Genomic DNA, 22,867 nt, shown 5'->3' on the forward strand with positions numbered 1-22,867 from the left:
TTTCCCCCAGCTGCTTTTCAGCAGTTACGCCTCAGGACCAATGGACTCTAGCAGCCGGGAGATGTCTCTGAAGAGCTCTCTATAAGTGCTGTGTCCATGTGCCCACCAGCCCCTGGTATAGCTGCTGATGCCACAGCCGCCCCTCGCGGAGCTCCTTTTATACCAGCTTCTCCAGGCAGTGCAAAGCTGTCATTCCTGCCTCACAATGCCAAGATTTGCATGAGTTTTACATGTACTCTTTGTATATTTATGGATTAATTGGTGTCAGTGTATGTCAGTGAGTTTACTCAATTAAATACATTATCCTAAGTTCTTTTATTACCATTTTCTCAGCAAGAGTGATGTATCATGCATTTAAAAAGTCGATATTTGGTTTGCATTTTTTTCAGTCTTCTCTATTGCACACTCTACATTTTTCTTTGTTTTTATCATGCATGCACAGAGCACACTATGGAAACTGCATTGTGGAAATAGCTTGGTTCTTTCAAAAATGTAAGGCTTTTATTAAAATTACAGTGAAGTGTATTAATAAACAGAAATTTTCAGACATTCCTAATAACAATAGTTTTTGGTCATCTTCCATGAGTCAGAAAATTGAACTCAAAACTCTTTGTCAAACCTTTGAGTTAGAATCAGGTCAAAATCCCATGCCTGAAAATTACAGTATGAACAAATCATTATAATTCTGAAATGATGTTTGATTTTTATTTGATTCTTTTTTTCTGTTTTGGGATATATTATTCCGTCTTATTTATTTTGTCATGCTAATTTCTTAATCAAAATGTTCTACTATGTCACCAATGACTGCTATACAGTCTATAATACTTGCTCAACAATTACATTTATTTGATCTCTTTGTTCCTGAATTGCAGGATTCTGTTCTGTTCCACAACACAATCTTTTACAACCTTCAATATGGAAACATTCATGCCTCCCCAGAAGAAGTGTATCAAGTGGCAAAATTAGGAGGAATTCATGATGCAATTTTAAGAATGCCAAGTGGATATAATACCCAAGTGGGAGAGAGAGGTCTGAAGTTATCAGGTTTGTAGAATGTAGTTGAATTTTTTTTGGTTTATCAGCTGCAGTTGAAGCTGTGCCTTAACTGAAAATGATTGCAAGTAAGAAAAAATATTTTAACATATGCTGATTAATACTCTTTGTTGTATATGTATATGATAATGCAGCTGACAAGTGCAGATAATGATATACAGTGACATGCAAAAGTTTGGGTACCCTTGCTTAAATTATCCATTATTGTAAATAGTTAAGTGAGCAGAAGGTGAACTGGTCAGCAAAAGACAGAACATTAAAGATGTCATATTTCAAGATTAGTGCAAGATTAGTGTATTGTTTTTGTTTTGTACAATTGTACAGTGAAAAAAGGAAAGGAGTACCATGTAAAAGTTTGTGCACCCCAAGATATTTGAGGTCTTAATTAATTAGCTTCTTAGGTTTATGGCTTGTTCACAGTCATTGTTAGGAAACCCCAAGTAATTCAAATTGCAAAGCTGTATAAATTCCCTGACTCCTCAAACCTTGTGCCAGCAATCAGCAGCCATAGGCTCCTCTAAGCAGCTGGCTAGCACTCTAAAAAATAAAATAATTGATGCTCACAAAGCAGGACAGGGCTGTAAGAAAATAGTAAAGCATTTTCAAGTAGCTATTTCCTCAGTTTGTAATATTATTAAGAAATGACAGGTAACAGGAACAGGAGGTCAAGTTGAAGTCTGGAACACAAAGAAAACTTCTTGAATGAACTGTTTGTTGGATTGTTTTAAATGTAAATAAAAACACCTGTTTGACTGCAATATACCTTCAGGAAGATTTAGCAGACACTGGAGTGCTTGTGCACTGATTTACTTTGCAGCGAACTGAATTGAAAGACTCTTAGGTGGCTACAGAAAGCATTTACAAGCTGTGATACTTGCCAAAGGAGGTGTTACTAAATGCTGACCATGTCGAGTGCCCAGGCATTTTCTTCAGGCTCATTTTAATTTTTTTTTTGTACCTGTGAATGGTAATAATGAAATAAAAATGTAATCTTGCTTAAAATATTAAAGAAATGTGTGAACTTTAACTTTATGCCTTTTGCTGATCAGTTCTTCTTCTGTTCAATTAATTATTCACAGTAACAGACTTTTTAAGCAAGGGTGCCTAGACTTTTGCATGCCACTGTACCTTCGTCTCCTGTTTCTGGGTGAGTGACTAAAAAGATTTGTTGAGTTGTTGTTTTAAGCAAATATGGTGTTAAATAAAGTGAAGGATTATTATTGCTTAGTATTTTGGAACACTAAGTACTCAGTATTAACATTCCCATTGATAGCAATGAGTGAAGTCTGCAGAGTTTGTTTCACCATAAGTTCAGTGAAATTGCAGAAATTCATGGAATCTTTGTCGAAGTCTGCGAAATTCATTGAAGTCAGTGGGGAAGGATGAAATGACACAGGTTTCAGTAAATAGTAATAGACCGATGGTCTTTTAACATCCATTACATTAAAAAAAAAACATGTATAAAGAGTTGTATTTTTTGACTTAAAAAATGACATTTTTTTTAAATCTCATGTTTTTACTGTAAAATGTGCAAAACACCAAAAGTACAAAATCAGAAGTGTAAAAAGTATAATAACAATACAAAAAAATAATGATGAATAATAATAATATGAAAAGAATAATAGTAAGGATGCCAGTACCATATATACTGTCAAAATATGTCTTTTGTATGGTATATCTTTGAATGGAAAAACTGTTTAGGTGTACGGTCATTTACCTGACACAGTTCAGCTTGTCTCAACAACAATTCTTTCAATCATGTCAACATCAAGAATTAACTTCAGGTAAGTAAGTAGATCTTGGCTCTCAACGTTCACTTTTATTCCTGGCTGCATCAACAAAATCAGCAAGGTGGTAGTGGCATATCTGAAGTAGGGTCAACAGAAACCCCAAAGAAAGAGTCGCTTTCAGATTCACTGTCAGTTCTTCGTCATCATTGCTGATGAGAGGTTTCTCAACATCACTCTTTTTATCACTGTCAAGAGCATGCAACACCTGGACTGCTGAAAAACATTTCTTATGATACAGCATCATGAGGCTAGGAGAAGATGCGTCTACACCATTTCCCGGGTAATGCTTGGGCCTGAAGCTTACGTAAAATACACCTATACCATTGTCTGTGAGTAACACTTGGGACTGACATTGTTAGCATTTTTACACCCAGAGTAATCCTTGGATCTAATGCTTACACAAGATGCACGTATTCAGTTACCTGAGTGACAGTTGGGACTAACACTTTTAGCTCTGTTATGTATAAAATATATATATAGTCTTGAGGCAAACATCAGCTTTATTTCTCATATCTCACATAATTGACAAGAGATTGAGAAGAAGACTGAAAACTATAGAATATTCTTATGGTATAAAGTCCCACATATACATTTTATATATGCGTCCCTTCTTCTGTTGTTGTCTTTTAGATAAAAACCTTTCTCACATAGTAGACTCCACCGTGTAGCATTCCCAGTAGTCACCTTCAAGTTCAGCAAAACTCTCTGAAAGTTGTGGGTCATCTTACCTGAGTTTCCTATGACACCCATTTTATTCCTACACTCCCAATTTCAGGTTAAGGGGCTGGATTTCTTCTAAGTTGGCAGATCTCCATAATGTGTAGTAGGGTACAAACAGTATGGTAGACATTTTCATATTTTCTGCCAGTTCCCTAAAAAGTTTTTTTTTTGTTGACCTGACCACGGTCTTGAAGATGTTTTCCCAGATTACTTCTTTAACAAATGAATTATAACTTTTTCAGGGGCTTGTTTACCCAAACTGCTTCTTGGAGAAATTTTCCAACTACCACCATGGATTTTTACCTGTGCCAATCCCTTCCGAGTATTCTCCCTTTGCCACTCCTACCTCTGACAACCTGTTGCCATCCAGGCAACCAGTTACTATATATTTACTTATTTGTATACCCTTTAACATTTGCTTTTTAAAGATCCTTATTGTAATCTATAAATAAATGTATCTATCATTAGCAAACACCTTCTGAGTTCTGCAGTCATTAGGAAAAGGCCATTCAAAATCTATCAGATAAGAGATAGAGGACCAATGTTGAAGGGTAGTAGAAAAAACTTTATTTTGATTAGCAAGGATTCAAAAGCAGTGCCACTGCAAATTTTTCTCAAACAATGTTTGAGAAACAAACAAAATTAAACAATGTTTAATTCTCATACTTATGATTCATCCCAGGTCAAAATCAGTTATCTAGAATAGCCCATCTTAGCTTGACTAAGCTGAGTTATTACACACATAATCTTTTTTTTAATTCCCCTTTTTATTAATGACATTTGTGAAATGACCTGTATCTTTGTTCAATAATATTGAAGTTATTAAAATACTGATTATTTTTGTTTATTTATTTTCAATTCCACAATATAATTTGAACAGAAATATGTGTCCAGGGAGAGATAGTGGGTTTCTGATGCTAGTTTCAAAAATTTGTTGTGTAAACATGGTATGATAACAAAAATATTGACTTCACCTTTATACTTTATTAAAGTAAAGCATATTTATTCTCTTCCTTCATTTTCTTTTAAATGCTGGAACACTGACAAACCGGAATCTTTGTCCTCATTGTCGTTTCAGCTTTCATAACTCCTATGATATCTACTTCATTACTGTCTCTGTCATTAGTGACATTAGAATGTTGACTTCACTGTATAAAAATAAATATAATTGAATTTAGGAGTTTACTGTTAATTTTGCTAATTGTTAGAAATATAGCATTGTCATAATAGCCTGTTTTTCAGGGAAAGCTAAATTTTATCAAATACTCAGAGCTTTACAGAGTTTTTCATCCTACATTTTCCAGTTCTGTTTCAAATTTCCTATTCCCATATAAAGCTTTGAAGAAACTAACTTTAGGACACATTTTAATGCAGTTGTATAGTGACTCTATATTGTGCTGCCTAATACAATATCTTTCTTTACTTCAGGAGGAGAAAAACAGAGAGTTGCTATAGCCAGAGCTATTTTGAAAAATCCACCAATACTTCTGTATGATGAGGCCACATCTTCTCTAGATTCCATCACAGAAGAGGTATGTTTTTCATGTTTCCACCAAAATAGAAGCCACTTCTACTTAAATGTGGCGTGTTTTATGTTATAGTTAATAATTAATTTAATAAAAAGTCAATTCTAATGTAAACTAATGAATTACTTTTGTTTTAAATGTCTGGTGATTTTTTTTAATGGAGATCTCTTCCAGTTTTCCATGTTTATTTTCATGTACTGGTAAATTGTGGTAAAGCATTTCAAGCCATGTGCTGTTGATTGCTAAATAAATCTCAATGGCTGATCACATAATCAGTACAGAAAGTACACCCTTTTTCAGTTCTAAGGTTTTAAGTATGAGGACATAAAAAATCATACTTAGCAATTGTTAAAATTAGGTAAATACAACCTCAGATGAACAGCAACACATGACATATTGCACTGTCATTATTTATTTAGCAAAAACTAAGTCTGAATGCAGAAGCAGTGTGTGAAAAATTAAGTATACCCTTACTGCTTCCAAAGGAATTAAGAGGGTAAGTAGCACACTGGTGCTGTTAATCTAATGCACCTGATTAAATGGTCATCAGGAAGTGTGACCACCTCTATAAAAGCAGAAGTGTTAGCAGTTTGCTGGTCTGCAGAATTCAGGTATGTGTTAACGTAGTGCCAAGGAGGAAAGGCATCAGCAATGATCACAGAGAAGTAATTGTGGTGCTCATCAATCTGGGAAGGGTTATAATGTCATTTCCAAACAATTTGAAGTTCATCATTCTTCAGTGAAAAAGATCATTCGCAAGTGGAAAGCATTCAAGACAGTTGCCAATCTTCCCAGGAGTAGATGTCTGAGCAAATTCAAACTTAGGTCAGACCATATAATGCTCAGAGAAATTGCAAAAAACCTAAGAGGCCTTCTCTACAGGCTTTATATTGACAGTACAATTAGAAAAAGACTGAGCAAGTATGGCTTGTTTGTAAGGGTTGCAGGAGAAAGCCTGTTCTCTCTATAAAGAACATTACAGCACAGCTTAGGTTTGCAACAGCGAGTGTTTTTCTGCTCATTGCAGCGAATCAGACGGTCCATACGGGGCTTTCAACACTTGTGTTCAGTCGGATGCACGTTCAAATGGCATCATATAATTCCGATGAGCACAAAGAAAATGTCTTTGTTGTGTTTACATGTCGTTCATTTTCCTGTTAGGGATTGCCATAGTGGATCATCTTTTTCCACATCTTCCTGTCTTTTGCATCTTGCTCTGTTACACCCATCACCTGCATGTCCTCTCTCACCACATCCATAAACCTTCTCTTAGGCCTTCCTCTATTCCTTTTGCCTGGCAGCTCTATCTTTAACCTCCTTTTCCCAATATATATAGCATAGCTGGTCTCACTACTGTCCTGTAGACCTTCCCTTTCACTCTTGCTGATACCCGCAAATTTCTCCTGACACTCTTCTCCACCCATTCCACCCTGCCTGCACTCTCTTTTTCAGCTCTCTTCCACAATCCCTGCTACTCTGTACTGTTCATCCCAAGTATTTAAACTCATCCACCTTCGCTAACTCAGCTCCCTGCATCCTCACCATTCCACTGACCTTCTTCTCATTTACACACATGTATTCTGTCTTGCTGCTACTGACCTTCATTCCTCTCCTCTCAAGAGCATATCTCCACCTCTCCAAGGTCTCCTCAACATGCTCCCTACTCTCGCTACAGATCACAATGTCATCAGCAAACATTATAGTCCACATTGACTCCTGCCTAATGTCGTCTGTCAACCTATCTATCAACATTGCAAAAAAGAAAGGGCTCAGAGCCAATCCCTGATGTAATCCCACCTCCACATTGAATGCATCCATCACTCCTACTGCAGTCCTCACCACTGTTACACTTCCCTCATACATATCCTGTACAACTCTTACACACTTCTGTGCCACTCCCAACTTCCTCATACGATACCACAACTCTTCTCGAGGCACCCTGTCATATGTTTTCTCCAGGTCCACAAAGACGCAGTACGACTCCTTCTGGCCTTCTCTGTACTTCTCCATCAACACCCTCAGTGCAAACATTACATCTGTGATGCTCTTTCCTTGCATGAAACCATACAGCTGCTCACTCATCATCACCTTTCTTCTTAACCTAGCTTTCACTACTCTTTCCCATATCTTCATGCTGAGGCTCATCGATTGTATCCCTCTGTAGTTACTACAGTTCTGCACATCCCCCTTATTCTTAAAAAGTGGTACCAGTATACTTCTTCTCCACTCCTCAGGCAATCTCTCATTTTCCAAGATTCCATTAAACAATCTGGTTAAAAACTCAACTGCCATCTCTCCTAAACACCTCCATGCTTCCACAGGTATGTCATCTGGACCAACTTGTCTTTCCATTCTTCAACCTCTTCATATCTGTCCTTACTTCCTCCTTATTAATTCATTGTACTTCCTGATTCACTGTCTCCACATCATGCAACCTTCTGTCTCTCTCATTCTCTTCACTTATCAGCCTCCCAAAATACTCTTTCCATCTGTTCAAGACACCCTCCTTGCTTGTGAGTACAGTTCTGTCTTTATCCTTTATCACCCTAACTTGCTGCACATCTTTCCCATCTCTGTCCGTCTGTCTAGCCAATCGGTACAGGAACTTTTCTCCATCCTTAGTATCCATCCTCTCATACACTTTTTCTTTAGCCTTTGCCACCTCTCTCTTCACCTTGCACCTTATCTCCTTGTACTCTTGTCTATTTTCTGCATCTCAATGACCATCCCACTTCTTCTTCTCCATCCTCTTCCTCTGTATACTCTCCTGTACTTTCATATTCCACCACCAGGTTTCCTTTTCCTCCTTCCTCTGTCCAGATGTCATACCAAGCACCCTTCTTGCTGTCACCCTTATTACTTCTGCTTTAGTTGCCCAGCTGTCTGGCAGCTCTTTACTGCCACCCAGTACCTTTCTTACCTCCTCCCTAAACTCAGTCTTGCAGTCTTCTTTTTCAGCTTCTACCATTTGATCCTTGGCTCTGCCGTCATTCTCCTTCTCTTCTTCTTGATCTCCAGCGTCGTCCTACAGACCACCATCCAATGGTGCCTAACTATGCTTTCCCCTGCCACCACTTTGCAGTCTTTAATCTTCTTCAGATTTACTCTTCTGCATAGGATATAATCTACCTGTGTACATCTTCCTCCAGTCTTGCATGTCACCCTATGTTCCTCCCTGTTCTTAAAATACGTATTCACAACAGCCATGCCTATCCTTTTCACAAAATCCACTATCATCTGACCTTCTTTCATTCCTGTCATTGACACCATACCTACCCATCACCTCCTTATCTCCTCTGTTCCCTTCACCAACTTCTCCATTAAAATCCGCTCCAGTCACCACTCTTTGTCCCTTGGGTACACTATCCATCACTTCATCCAACTCACTCCAAAATCATCTTTCTCATCCATCGCACACCCATCTTGTGGAGAATGTGCAGTAACAACATTCACCATCACACCTCCAATTTCCAGCTTCATAATCATTACTCCTTCAGCTGATTGTTACTTCAGAATAATCCCTACCCCATTTCTCCTTCCATCCACACCGTGATAGAACAATTTGAATCCACCTCCGATCCACCTGGTCTTACTCCCTTTCCATTTAGTCTCTTGCATGCACAATATATCAACCTTCCTTCACTCCATTATATTGGCTAACTCTCTTCCCTTACCAGTCATACTGCCAACATTCAAAATTCCTACCCTCAGTTCCACTCTCTTTACCTTCCTCCTCTCCTCCTGCCAGTGTAGGATGAAAGGAAATGTAAGGCAAGAAATGCTGAACACATACCTAAAGTAGAAATTTTTTCCATGTTATACTAATAATAACGTGAAGTATATAATGTGTGAAGACTTTAGTCCAAATACCAAATAAACACATGCGCTTTTATTCAAGAATATAACCAAAGTAAAAAAAAAAAAAATTATTCAATTTACATCTTGTTGTCAATGAGTTACAAACCCAAGCTCAAATGTCAATCAACAGAAAGTTAATACATATTCTTGGATGTTGCAGAGGTGAGCACTATAGCCTTACAACTGAAAGGTTGCCGGTTTGACTCCCGGCGCTTCGCGTTTTGAGTACTGAGCTGCTATTATTATTACTATAATAAAAACATACATTTGATTTGAGTCTGTAACACCCATTGTATATTTTGGCTACTTGTAAAAGTTAGCGCTTTTTTTTTTTATTATTCATTTTTATTCTCTCAGTTCATGTGGTACAACAAACTTGTCCCTCCCTCTCTGAGTTGATGGCATTTATCTCCATTCTTTTCACAAGAGTAACAATGACTGCAGTTGGTACTGTGGTTGATGCCTCCTCAGAGCTATTTGTTGTACTGACAATCAAAGATATGATGACCTGTAACTGCTAACAGACTGGACAAAGGCAGAACCGCAACAGCAGACAGCTCTCTCTCTCTCTCTCTCTCTCTCTCTCTCTGCTCCTGACGGAGGGGGTGTGAGCTGCCGCCTTCAACAGCTTTGTACCGGCGGTGCTTCGCATACTTAAAAGCCAAACAGCCCTATTGATTTGTTTGCTTTCCTCTGTCTTTCTGACAGTCTGTGCTCCTGACGCGCACTTCTTTGAAGAGGAAGATATGTTTGCATTCTTTTAATTGTGAGACAGAACTGTCATCTCTGTGTTGTCATGGAGCACAGTTTAAACTTTTGAAAAAGAGACAAATGTTTGTTTGCAGTGTTTGAATAACGTTCCTGTCTCTCTACAACCTCCTGTGTTTCTGCGCAAATCTGTGACCCAAGCATGACAATATAAAAATAACCATATAAACATATGGTTTCTACTTCGCGGATTTTCTTATTTCGCGGGTGGCTCTGGAACGCAACCCCCGCGATGGAGGAGGGATTACTGTAACTTGGAAAACATTTCTGCTTTAGGTATGTGTTCAGCATTTCTTGCCTTGCATTTCCTTTCATCCTACACTTATCCAGATCTTTGTAGACATGGAACACACATGGAATGCATGTGTTCCAAATAATGATATACTGTATTATTTACCCTATACAACTCCAGGCACCTCACATTCAAATAAGAGCCTTGAGCTGAGAGAACTTTTTGCCTGAGTTGAGCTCTGTCGGGGGTGGGGGTGGGGGGGGGGGGATTTCGGACAGCAAGCTGCTTGCTGCTTGTGCTGATTGACACATTTACAAAACAAAAGACGCTGATGAGGAGAGGTGTGAAGGAATTTAAGGTGGCCCAGGATTACGAGTTTTTTCATAGGCTTCCGGGATTCTAGTGTTAAGTGCCACTACAAAATGCAACTTAGGTCGCTCAGAGTGCATTCATTTAACCAAGATATGAATGCCCATGTGGACAGGGCCTAAATACACAACATTATATGGTGAAATTAAATTCACTCAGTACATCTACTGTCTAGGTGATCTTGGAAGTAAATTCATGTGTTCCCTCTGAAGAGCTTGCCATAGAATCTACAAGGTGTAAGGTGTCTTTTCTGTAGCATGTAGAGGAATGATTTTTCATGAACTCTTCTAGTTAAAAGATATGCATTCTGCTCACACAGCTGTGCTTGGTAAACAAATCACAAAAGTATTGCAGTGGTGCACAAGCATATCTCCTGTGAAACCTTCACAATAATTTTTTTGGGAATGGTTTCTTTCCAATGAAAGAAGTTTACAATACATCCAGGAGAAGTTTATTGTTACTTCCGATTCACTTGAAAGTTTGTTGTGTAAAACGCATCAAAACTAACTGGAGACTGAAACAAAATAACTAATCATCTCCTGGTTTGGCACAAAGTAAACAGACCAAAAGGCTTTTGCTGTTCAGAGCTGTTTCCCACCTTGCACCCAGTGCTACTCAGCTATGTGCCTGTCCTCCTGTGAGCCCAAATTGGATTAAGCAGGTTTGAAACTTTTTATGCATGTAATAACTTTTGTTATATCAATATTATTTGGGATAAATCAAAGCGTTTGTGGTGAAATTACATTTGAAAGCCTTAATTTACAAAAAATTATTGTAACATATAGGCTACAGTAAGTAGGGTAGCCAGAGTGCTGACCGGTATGTAAATATGAGCTGCTCAGAGCACTTGGTGAGAGTAGAGCCAGCAGATGTGGTCTGAAACCGAAACTGGTGAACATACAGTATAAGCTCTGCACAGAGAGTGTATTTGCAAGTCAAGAACCCAAGAATCTTATGAAATAAAGCAACAGAGCTAATTGCATTCAAAAAATATGCTGGCTAGATGAGTCAAATTAATTTAGTCTGAGTGTTTGTGTGTGCTAGAGGATGGATTGACACTATACTCAAGGTGCTGAGAAAGACCCCCCAACCCCAACACATACACAGTGTATTTCACACAACTAGTTTCTGAAGTTATGTTTATGATAATATGCATAATAACTGGTCCTGAACGCTGTAATCTTCCACCTGTCCATTTCTTGAACCCACAAAAATGAGTCTTATAGCAGTATAGAGCAAAAGTGCATTCTGGCAGCATCGCACACAAGTTAAGTTAGAAACTTACATTGGCTATTGGTGCCTGACTAATGTGTTGCAATTAGAACAAAAACTTCTGTGGTGTTAACATAATAATAATGAACCATTTTGATACCCTGGTGTTTTTGTTTACCTGTTTCTTTTAATATACTATATTTTGTTATTACTTCCTGTGCCTGGGGCTGGTAATCTCTCAGCAGATCTTTATTATTGGATCATGGTCAATGTCTAAAATACCCCTTCGTAATTGGAGGAGTTTCATTGGCCGAACACTGAAAACTTGCAAAACATACCATAAATTAAGTATAGAGAATGTTATCAGGTAGAATATGCATATCTTAGGCATCCAAATTACATTACACACAGAAATACATTCTACAAACAAAAACCACCCCCTCATCATACAGGCATGTGACATGATTACACTTAAATGCCATATTTCATACCCTACTGCAGTTTTGCTTTGACCAATTATTTCTCACTGAAGCATAAAAGAAACCCCTTTTAAATCACATGCTAATGTCCCATCGGCCTTTGCACACTACTACTGACAACTGACAATTGAAATCATATTGGAATTATTGCTACAGGATCACTTTCACGTTTTTGCTGATGGAAAGCAACCTCCAAATTGATACAGCCTGGCAAAAAGGTATGGTTAGCTTATGCATGGTAATATCACTTTGTCAGCATTGACATTACTCTTCAAAATTACCAAGATGGTTTTGAATACAGGCAAGCACCAACACCATGTAGAGCTTAATAATAATAATATAATAATTTATATCATTACACAATGTATCACCAGTTTTGCACTGTTTTGTTTAGCCTAAGAATTTTACAGAATATTTATTTGTTTTCAAAAATTAAATATGCGCACTCACACAGATATATATATGGCTGGATTTGAGGGGATCCTTTGGGTTTGGAGGCTCTTGGGGGGTTCCCCTACACCAGTGTACTCAGTACATGTGCTTGGGCATGTGGACACTTCAAACTGTACTTCACTACCCTGCTGCCATCTCCTCAGGCAGAAAGTAGTGAATTGACTGATATACTAGCAAGCACAGAGCAGAATATAAGATACAGTAGAACCTTTGGTCACGAACATTTCCAAATACTTACAAATCGTGTTATGATCAAAAAGTTGCCCAAAATTTCGCATCTGTTCACGACTACACGCTCTGGTGGCAAACAAAAACACTGGTGGCTAGTTTCCCTCCAGTTTGTACGCACCAGTGATTTCCCCACGTATTTGCTCTCTCCCTGTACATTTTTCTCTGTCAGACGTGCATTCATTCGATGTGAACTCTATGTGCTCTATTTCATGTGCTTTTGCATTAATTTTGCAATTAACCATGGCCTCTAAGCAAGTGAAGAGTGGTAGTATTGGTGAGAAGAAAGGTTCGAAAAAATTGGTACTCAATTAAAGAAAGAAATCATTGAAAACTATGAGCGTGGTGTTCATGTTACCGATCTTGCTGCCAATCGACTATTTTAAAGCAGAAAGAGGCCATTAAAGCAGCTGATGTTGCAAAAGGAGTTACAATGTTAACCAAGCAGAGGCCTCAAGTGCTGGAAGAGGTGGAAAAACTGTTGCTAGTGTGGTTGAACTAGAAGCAACTTGCAGGGGATAGTGTAAGCGAGGCGATCATATGTGAGAAAGCCAGGAAGATTCATGGCTATTTGCTGAAAAAAAATCCTTCTTCAAGTGGCGAAGGTGAGGAATTTAAAGCCAGTAGAGGATGGTTTGAAAAGTTTCGCAAGAGAAGTGGCATTTGTATTTTGGTAAGGCATGGAAAGGCTGCTAGTTCCGACGCTGCTGCTGCAGAAGAATTCGCTAAAAATTTCACAAAATTTGTGGAGGACAAAGGCTACATCCCACAACAAGTGTTCATCTGCAACGAGACCAGATTGTTCTGGAAGAAGATGCCAAAGATGACCTAAATCACCCAGGAAGAGAAGGCTATGCCCGGCCATAAACCAATGAAGGAGAGATTGACAATTTTGCTGTGTGCTAACGCTATTGGTGATGTAAAAATGAAGCTGCTAGTCGTTTACCAATTCCAGAACCCTCGTGCTTTCAAGCAGCACAGTGTAAACAAGGCCAGACTGCCCGTGATGTGGTGGGCAAATACGAAGGGTTGGGTCACAAGGACCTTGTTTTTGGAATGGCTGCACGAGGCTTTCGCTCCCGCCGTGATGGGATATCTTGAAGAGAATAATCTGCCTGAAAAATGCCTTCTTCTGATGGACAATGCACTGCCACACCCTCCAAATTTGGTTGACAATATGGTCAAAGAGTACAACTTTTAAGGTTGTGTTCCATAACAACACAACTCCTCTTCTGCAGCCAATGGACCAGCAGGTTATCTCAAATTTTAAGAAGCTGTACACCAAAGGACTATTTGCCAGGTGTTTCAATGTGACCGAGGAGACGTCTTTGACCCTGAAGGAGTTCTGGAAGAACCATTTTAATATTGTTCATTGCATCAACCTCATCAACAAAGCCTGGGAAGACGTCACATACCGGACCTTGAACTTGGCCTGGATGCATTCCTGAACGGGACTTCCAAGGATTTGAGCCTCCTGTTGTGGATGAGATTGTGTCCATGGGCAATAGCATGGGTCTTGAAGTGGACAGTGAGGACATTGAGGAGCTGGCCCTGGATCACAAGGAGGAGCAGCTGATGACAGAGGAACTCGCTGAACTCCAGCAGGAGCAGCATAAGTTGCTCACTGAGGAGCAGTCCTCAGGGGAAGAAGAGGAAAGGGAGGATATAAGAAGTGATGCAATAAAAGCCATTATGGAAAAATGGAACGAGTGCCGGGATTTTTTCGAGAAGAACCATCCTGACAATGCTGTCGCAAACTGAGTGATAAGCATGATGAACGACCATGTTGTCTCGCATTTCCGAAAAGTTTTAATGCACAGGAAAAGGCGAGTCACATTAGACCACTATTTCATTAAGTCTTGTCCACCAGCCGAATGGCTAAAAACACCAGAATCCCCTGAAAGAGAAGAAATCACAAGAGAGAAAACACCTGAAGGAGAACGTCCCTCTGTCACGGAGCCGGGTTCTCTCTCAAAACTCTAACCTCCTCTCCACCCAGCTTCCTCCTCACTTCCTTCACGCCAGAAATCGACTCATGCAAGATTAGTTTTCTTAGTTGTTTAGGGTTAGTTTTTGTATAAATTAAGGATTTTTCAAACTTTAATTTTTTTCCCTGTGCTTAAAACTCATTAAAAAAAAGTGTTTACAGCAAGTGGTTCGTAAGAGTTAGGGTTGCCCCTTCGACGTATGTTCCACGGGAGCAACCATGGGCTGCTTAATACTTCTCCCGGGACGCTTGGTGGTAGCTTCCCTGGCTGACGGTGGTGCCTCAGCTTCTCGCAGGGCTGCATAGGAGATGGAGTTCTCCACAGCCCTGTTGGGATCTGGGGTGGCCGCCAGGGGGCACTGCATAGGTCCCTGAGCCTGGCTTGACGAGTCTTCAGCCCCACCCGGAAGTGCAACCAGAAACAGATGATCAAGCACCTGGAGCACTTTCGGGTGGGCTATAAAAGGGGCCAGCAACCACCACACAGTGGCCAGAGTCGGGAGGAGTGGTGGTGCCCGAAGGGAGTGTTTTGTGCTTATACTTGTGCTAATTTGGACTGTGTTGTGCTTGTGGGGTTCACGGGGAAGACATGCCCTACAGGTGAAGAAAATAAAGGTTCTTATTTTATTTTTACACATGGCTCTGTGTGAGTCTGGGCCGGGTCGGGTGCAATATAGTGCCTTTATTACAGGGTCTTGTACGAACAGTTCATAAGGGTCTAGCGCAAACTCTTGCAATGTTAGTTTTCTCTGTTGTTCAAGGTTTTCTCAGTGTTATTCAATGTTTTTACATTTAGTTAACTATTACACTGTGCATTCTATGGTATAACTAGCAAAATACCCGCGCTTCGCAGCGGAGAAGTAGTGTGTTAAAGAGGTTATGAAAAAAAAAGGAAACATTTTAAAAATAACGTAACATGATTGTCAATGTAATTGTGTTGTCATTGTTATAAATGTTGCTGTCTTTTATATATATATATAGCAAAATACCCGCGCTTCACAGCGGAGAAGTAGTGTGTTAAAGAGGTTATGTAACCATATATATACATAAACATATATACATATATATACATATCTACATACAGTGGTGTGAAAAACTATTTGCCCCCTTCCTGATTTCTTATTCTTTTGCATGTTTGTCACACAAAATGTTTCTGATCATCAAACACATTTAACCATTAGTCAAATATAACACAAGTAAACACAAAATGCAGTTTTTAAATGATGGTTTTTATTATTTAGGGAGAAAAAAAATCCAAACCTACATGGCCCTGTGTGAAAAAGTAATTGCCCCCTTGTTAAAAAATAACCTAACTGTGGTGTATCACACCTCAGTTCAATTTCCGTAGCCACCCCCAGGCCTGATTACTGCCACACCTGTTTCAATCAAGAAATCACTTAAATAGGAGCTGCCTGACACAGAGAAGTAGACCAAAAGCACCTCAAAAGCTAGACATCATGCCAAGATCCAAAGAAATTCAGGAACAAATGAGAACAGAAGTAATTGAGATCTATCAGTCTGGTAAAGGTTATAAAGCCATTTCTAAAGCTTTGGGACTCCAGCGAACCACAGTGAGAGCCATTATCCACAAATGGCAAAAACATGGAACAGTGGTGAACCTTCCCAGGAGTGGCCGGCCGACCAAAATTACCCCAAGAGCGCAGAGACGACTCATCTGAGAGGTCACAAAAGACCCCAGGACAACTGCAGGCCTCACTTGCCTCAATTAAGGTCAGTGTTCACGACTCCACCATAAGAAAGAGACTGGGCAAAAACGGCCTGCATGGCAGATTTCCAAGACGCAAACCACTGTTAAGCAAAAAGAACATTAGGGCTCGTCTCAATTTTGCTAAGAAACATCTCAATGATTGCCAAGACTTTTGGGAAAATACCTTGTGGACTGATGAGTCAAAAGTTGAACTTTTTGGAAGGCAAATGTCCCGTTACATCTGGCGTAAAAGGAACACAGCATTTCAGAAAAAGAACATCATACCAACAGTAAAATATGGTGGTGGTAGTGTGATGGTCTGGGGTTGTTTTGCTGCTTCAGGACCTGGAAGGCTTGCTGTGATAGATGGAACCATGAATTCTACTGTCTACCAAAAAATCCTGAAGGAGAATGTCCGGCCATCTGTTCGTCAACTCAAGCTGAAGCGATCTTGGGTGCTGCAACAGGACAATGACCCAAAACACACCAGCAAATCCACCTCTGAATGGCTGAAGAAAAACAAAATGAAGACTTTGGAGTGGCCTAGGTGGAATAAAGGCATAAGTAAAATAGATAAATATGTATTATACAAATAGGAACTATTCATTTATTTTCAGTTAAGTCATCTGCAGCAAACTTTTATAAATGAGGGTTTGTGATTTTTAGATAGTGCAAACTGTTTCTTCTTCATTGACGTTTTCTCTTGGAGAGCTTTTTTCATTTCATTGAAAATGAAAGCAGCAGCTGCCAAAATATGTAGCTTTCTTATTAATTTTTCAACATTGTGTAAAATAAATGTATAAAGTAATATAAAAGGTTTAAATACTGGTTATTCTTTTACACTAAAATATTACTACAGAGATACAAAAAAAGTAAAATGGATATGTTCTTTTTCTTTAAGGAGATTAAATATTACTGAAGAAAGAAAAAAAAAATTAAACAGCCAAATGGGGCTATGCATACGAACTTAAAAGGTTTAAATAAAACAGAAATATATATTTTATTTTTACTTGGTTAACTTGTGGAGGGTGTATCCTGTAGCAAAGCCCTAACTTTTTTCGTGAAAGCCCGTTTCAGTCAATAAGTCTTATGTGTGTGTTTATGTAGATGTGTATATATATGTATATGTATATAAATGTTTATGTGTGTGTGTATATTATATATATAATATATATATATATATATATATATATATATATATATATATATATATATATATATATAAAAGACAGCAACACTTATAACAATGACAACACAATTACATTGACAATCATGTTACGTTATTTTTAAAATGTTTCCTTTTTTTTTCATAACCTCTTTAACACACTACTTCTCCGCTGCGAAGCGCGGGTATTTTGCTAGTGTATATATATATATATATATATATATATACACATACATATACACACATACATGCAGTTTCAATAACATAGAAATCAATATAAACATTAACATCATTATCATATGAGAATATGAAGTAATATATAAGAAGCACATTTCATATAAATATAAATTATTAAACAGTAAAATCTTCTTCTGTAATTTGCTACCGTGGCAATTTGTGTGTCTGTCCAGGATTTTAAATCACCTGTAGCTCGCAAACCGTTTCACCTATACACTTGAAATGTGGTACACATATAGTACGTCACGTCTACTATCCGCTTTATGGGTGATGATTGTATTACTCTTTTTATGTTTATTTTATTTTATTGTAGAATCAACTCCTATCTGCGCACACCAGGGCGGCCGTGGGCGGATGCGTATGGTGTATTCACTCCATGTTATCGTGCATTGCGCTGTCACTGGTATTTTGATAAAAGAATTTGAACAACATATAAGAAGCGTATAAATTATTAAACAGTAAAACATTAACATTTAAGAAGTAAAGTTAGATTAAGTACTACTGCAGTGCCTTCGGGTATACCTCATTTTTTGTTTGCCCATTACATGCTTAAATGTATACATTTTTTGGTGTACCTACCCGAGAACACGCGACATATAACCGAGCGTGGGAGAAGCATGGATTTTAAACACGCGTTGAGTTCATCTGCTGGTCTCCCTTGTGGAATAACTGGTAATGTTTGACTAAAATCTACAGCGAGTAAAACGACATTACCTCCTATTTTTTTTTTTACGATCTCTGAGATCTTGCTTTTTTCGGTTCAAGGCTTCATAAGCTCTTTTATGTTGTATGGTGTACTTATCCCAAACCATCATCTTTGAATGTTGCAAGACTTTCGCCTTGTATGTAGATCGGGGTAATTACATTCATTGCATTCCTAGTCTGAATCACAATCTGATTGTATGGGTGGTTACCTGGCACTGTAGGGTTGCCACCCGTCCTTTAAAATACGGAATCGTGCCGCATTTGAGAATGAAATTGCGCGTCCTGTTTTGAATCAATACTGGACGGGATTTGTCCCGTATTTTTTTTATCATTTTTTTTTAAAGCAGCGTCTCATGCAAATCATCCCACACGCATTTTATGAAGATGCCTCCTTTCCTACTTTTGATTGGGTAATACTTGATGTCATCGTTAGTTTGATTGGTCTTTTTAACTGTCCAGTGAGGAGGGCGTGTCTTTTAAGTAGAGTCTGCAAAGTGTTGGCACTGAGATGTGGCGTCAGCGCCAGAGTTGAAGCCCCTAACGTTGCGGTCAGCAAGTCGGCTAACATCCGCCATGTGCCGTCTTTCAGTTGCGAGAAGCAGATCATAGAATGGTTGAAACTGTTGCCCCTAACGTTGCGCCACGGCGTGTGGTTCGTTTATACCTCGTGTCTTCTCATTAAACTTCTATCTCGTGAATATGTTATTGCAATCCGCAGCGGGAGCGTTTCTGTAAACTTAATTTAAACTTACGTTTTACACCGTGCTTTGTTTCCCTTATGAACATGCTTGTATGCTTCACTCGCTCCCTTCTCAATTGTTTAATGAATTTTTTGCTCTTCGCTGTTTGCCGCTCCTCCTTCATTTCCCCCTACTTCGTTCTTTTATCTCGCGAATATGTTATTGCAATCCTTAACGGGAGCGTTTCAATAAACTGATTGAAAATAGTTTTGCATTTACCTTTTTAGTAAAAGGCGAGCTTTTAAGCCTGAGAAATCACCCCGTAGATGCACACGTTTAATTGCACATGTGTTAATATGTATGGTTACACAGTATTAAAAGACAGTGAACAACGTCAGTTACCTTTGTTCCCGCGTTTGATAAAAGGCGAGCTTTTAAGCCTGAGAAATCACCCCGTAAATGCACACGTTTAATTGCACGTGTTAATATGTATGCTTACACAGTATTAAAAGACAGTCAAAAATTAACGTCATTTACCTTCGTTCCTGCGTTTGACTCGTGCTGTAAATCTCTTCCTTGTTTTTAGTTCACGTGATTACGTAGGAGGCGTGATGACACGATACGTGACTCCGCCTCCTCCATTACAGTGTATGGACAAAAAATATGTTCCAGTTATGACCATTACGCGTAGAATTTCGAAATGAAACCTGCCTAACTTTTGTAAGTAAGCTGTAAGGAATGAGCCTGCCAAATTTCAGCCTTCCACCTACACGGGAAGTTCGAGAATTAGTGATGAGTGATTCAGTCAGTCAGTCAGTCAGTCAGTCAGTCAGTGAGTCAGTGAGGGCTTTGCCTTTTATTAATATGTATAGATTAACTATTTTTGTGCTTAAAAATAAGCACAAAAAAAGATTCTCCATCTTAAAATGTTTTCTGCATTGGTTCCATATTCTGAGTGAGTGAAGCACAATTGGATTGTTAGTATATTGGCGATAACTTACATTAATTGGGGGGCACAAAGCAGGGAATATAAAGAAGTACTGCAGGATTTTATTTCTATTGCGGACCAAGCATGTGTATGTTCATCTATTTGTGTCCAGGTTTTTAAAGCTTGTATGTTTGCTGTCCAGTAATAAAACTGAAAGTTAGGTAGAGCCATGCCACCTTCTGCCTTAGGTCTTTGTAGGGTTGCTCTTTTGATACGTGGATGTTTTGAGTTCCAAATGAATGAGGTTATGGTTGAATCTAATTGCTTAAAAATGATTTATTGATGTATATTGGAATATTTTGAAATAAAAATAGAAGCTTAGGAAGGATATTCATCTTAACAATGTTAATTCTTCCAGCTAGAGTGAGGTGAAGGGTTGATCATCTATGTAAGTCCTACTTAATTTTTTTCATACAGACGGCGACATTTTGTTGATAAAGAGCTTTATGTTTAGTTGTGATATTTACCCCTAGGTATTTAAACTGATCTGCAATGATAAAAGGGAAGGTGTGCAATCTAATATTGTATGCTTGAGAATTCACTAGAAAGAGCACACTTTTATTTAAATTAATTCTGAGACCAGAGAGCTTTTGAAATTCTGTAAGTGCTGTTAAGACTGCAGGTACAGTATTTTGTGGGTCTGATATATACAGTACCATATCATCTGCATATAGAGAAATTTTCTGTTCAAGTCCTTCTCTGATAATCCCCTTTATCTGGTAAGCATTTCGACAGTGAACTGCCAGTGGTTCAATGGCGATTGCGAATAGCAGTGGTGACAAGGGGCATCCTTGTCTGGTACCACGTTCTAGTCTAAAGTAGTCTGAACAAATGTTGTTGATACAAACTGAAGCTTCTGGATTGGTATACGGTAGTTTGATCCATGCACAAATGTTCTGGCCAAACCCATATTTCTCTAATGTAGTGAAAGGTAGTTCCATTCAATCTTGTCAAATGCTTTTTCTGCATCCAACGATAATATCATCTCTGGGGTGTTTGACTTTGCTGGTGAATATATTAGATTAAACAGGCGTCGAAGATTGGAAACTAAATGTCGGCCTTTAATAAATCCATTTTGATCTTGTGATATTACCGAAGGCATCACTTTCTCCATCTTTCTAGCTAGGATTTTTGAGAGTATCTTAACATCATTATTCAGAAGTGAAATTGGCCTGTATGATGCACACTGTAATAAGTCCTTATTTTGTTTAGGGAAGATGGTGATTAATGCTTGGCGAAAAGTTTGAGGTAGAATTTGATTGTCTCTAGCTTCTGTAAATGTTGCTAATAAGAGGGGAGCTGGCTAAGTGGAGAATTTCTTATAAAATTCTACAGGGTAGCTATCACAGCCTGCTGCTTTCCTGCTCTGAAGTGACTTTATATCATCTAGTATTTCTGATAGCACCAGAGTTTTATCCAGTTCCTTTGCACTAAAAGTATCTATTTGTGGTATCTGTAATGTATCCAGAAATGCATTAGATTGTGTTTTGTCTTCTTTAAACTCAGTAGAATATAAGGATTTATAGTAGTCTCTAAATGTGTGCATTATATTTTTATTGTCAATGATTTTTTCTCCGTTCGTGTTGGTGATTGATGGGATTGCATTGCGAACTTCTTGTTTGTGAATTTGTTGAGCTAAGAGCTTATTAGTTTTCTCTGTGTTCATAGTAATGATGTCTTGATCAGACAGCAGGTAATTTCTTTTTGCCATGCCATGACAGGATGTGACTCACTATCGTATTTAAAAAAAAAAAAAGTGTCGGGATCAGCTTTCTTAATTCCTTTTCTGCTTCCTCCTTGCTGCAGAAGATGTAATATTTGTCTTGAATATCTACTTTCAGCTTGGCAGGATGCAAGAGGCTGTATCTGATATCGGCTTTCCATAACCGCTGTTTGATGTTGTAAAAAGCTGCACATTTAGCAGCTGTTGAGGGCAAGAAATCAGGGAAAATACAAATATGGGTATTTTCAAATATAATCTCTTGTTTCTTTCTGAGAAGTGCCATTACATTAAGCTTCAATTGTAATTTCTCGAAGCAGACAATTAAAGTCCTAGGTTTAGAGGTATTTGATCCACGTATGCGATAAGCTGGCGCTATCTCAGTATCTGATTTAAAGTCCTCTCCAATTATTTTTGAGACTAGTGCAGCTACAAATTTCACTGGGTTTGGACTTTCACGATTCTCAGGTAGACCTTCGATTCTAATATTATTCCTTCTGCATCCATATTCCAGAGCCGCAAGTCTGTCTTCAAGTTTTTTGCATTCGGAATTCGCAGCTGTAGCTTTTCCATCACCGGTAGATGCCATATGTTCCGCTGTTTCAATTCGAGTCGTGAATGTTTGCTTAACGTCTTCCAGCTGATCGGCAGGTTCTCTCAGTTTAGATGCATTTTCCTGAATGTGTTCCTCAATTTTTCCCAGCATACCTTTAGAGGTTGCATCAAAACGATTATATTTACGTTTTTCCAAGTATTTATTATACTGCTGCAGCTCTAGCCGCAGCTTCTCGTTTGTCTCGTTTTGCAGCTTCTCGTTGTTCTTGAGCAGGCCATTTATTTCTTTCTTCATATTTTTCTGAATGTCTTTCTTAAGCTCACTTATGGCCATGGCCATTGTTGCGATTATTTCCTTCAGTTCGGACAAGTCGCTTCGGCTTTTGTGCTCCGCAGGTGAAGTGGCAACCCCGGTTATAGCCGATGCTTCTGGC

The 22,867-nt window shown here is 38.6% G+C and overlaps 1 protein-coding gene across 1 annotated transcript in view; it reads left to right on the forward strand.

The window, feature by feature from the left end:
* abcb7 (ATP-binding cassette, sub-family B (MDR/TAP), member 7) overlaps window positions 1–22,867 on the forward strand; it is a 206,700-nt gene that overhangs the window by 131,183 nt on the left and 52,650 nt on the right. The window contains exons 12-13 of the mRNA XM_028815415.2: window positions 873–1,044; window positions 4,992–5,095. Coding sequence (XP_028671248.2) covers window positions 873–1,044; window positions 4,992–5,095 — 276 coding nt within the window. The remainder of the gene's footprint in view (window positions 1–872; window positions 1,045–4,991; window positions 5,096–22,867) is intronic.

This window comes from Erpetoichthys calabaricus, chromosome 12 (assembly GCF_900747795.2).
Source record: "Erpetoichthys calabaricus chromosome 12, fErpCal1.3, whole genome shotgun sequence".
Taxonomy (NCBI): domain Eukaryota; kingdom Metazoa; phylum Chordata; class Cladistia; order Polypteriformes; family Polypteridae; genus Erpetoichthys; species Erpetoichthys calabaricus.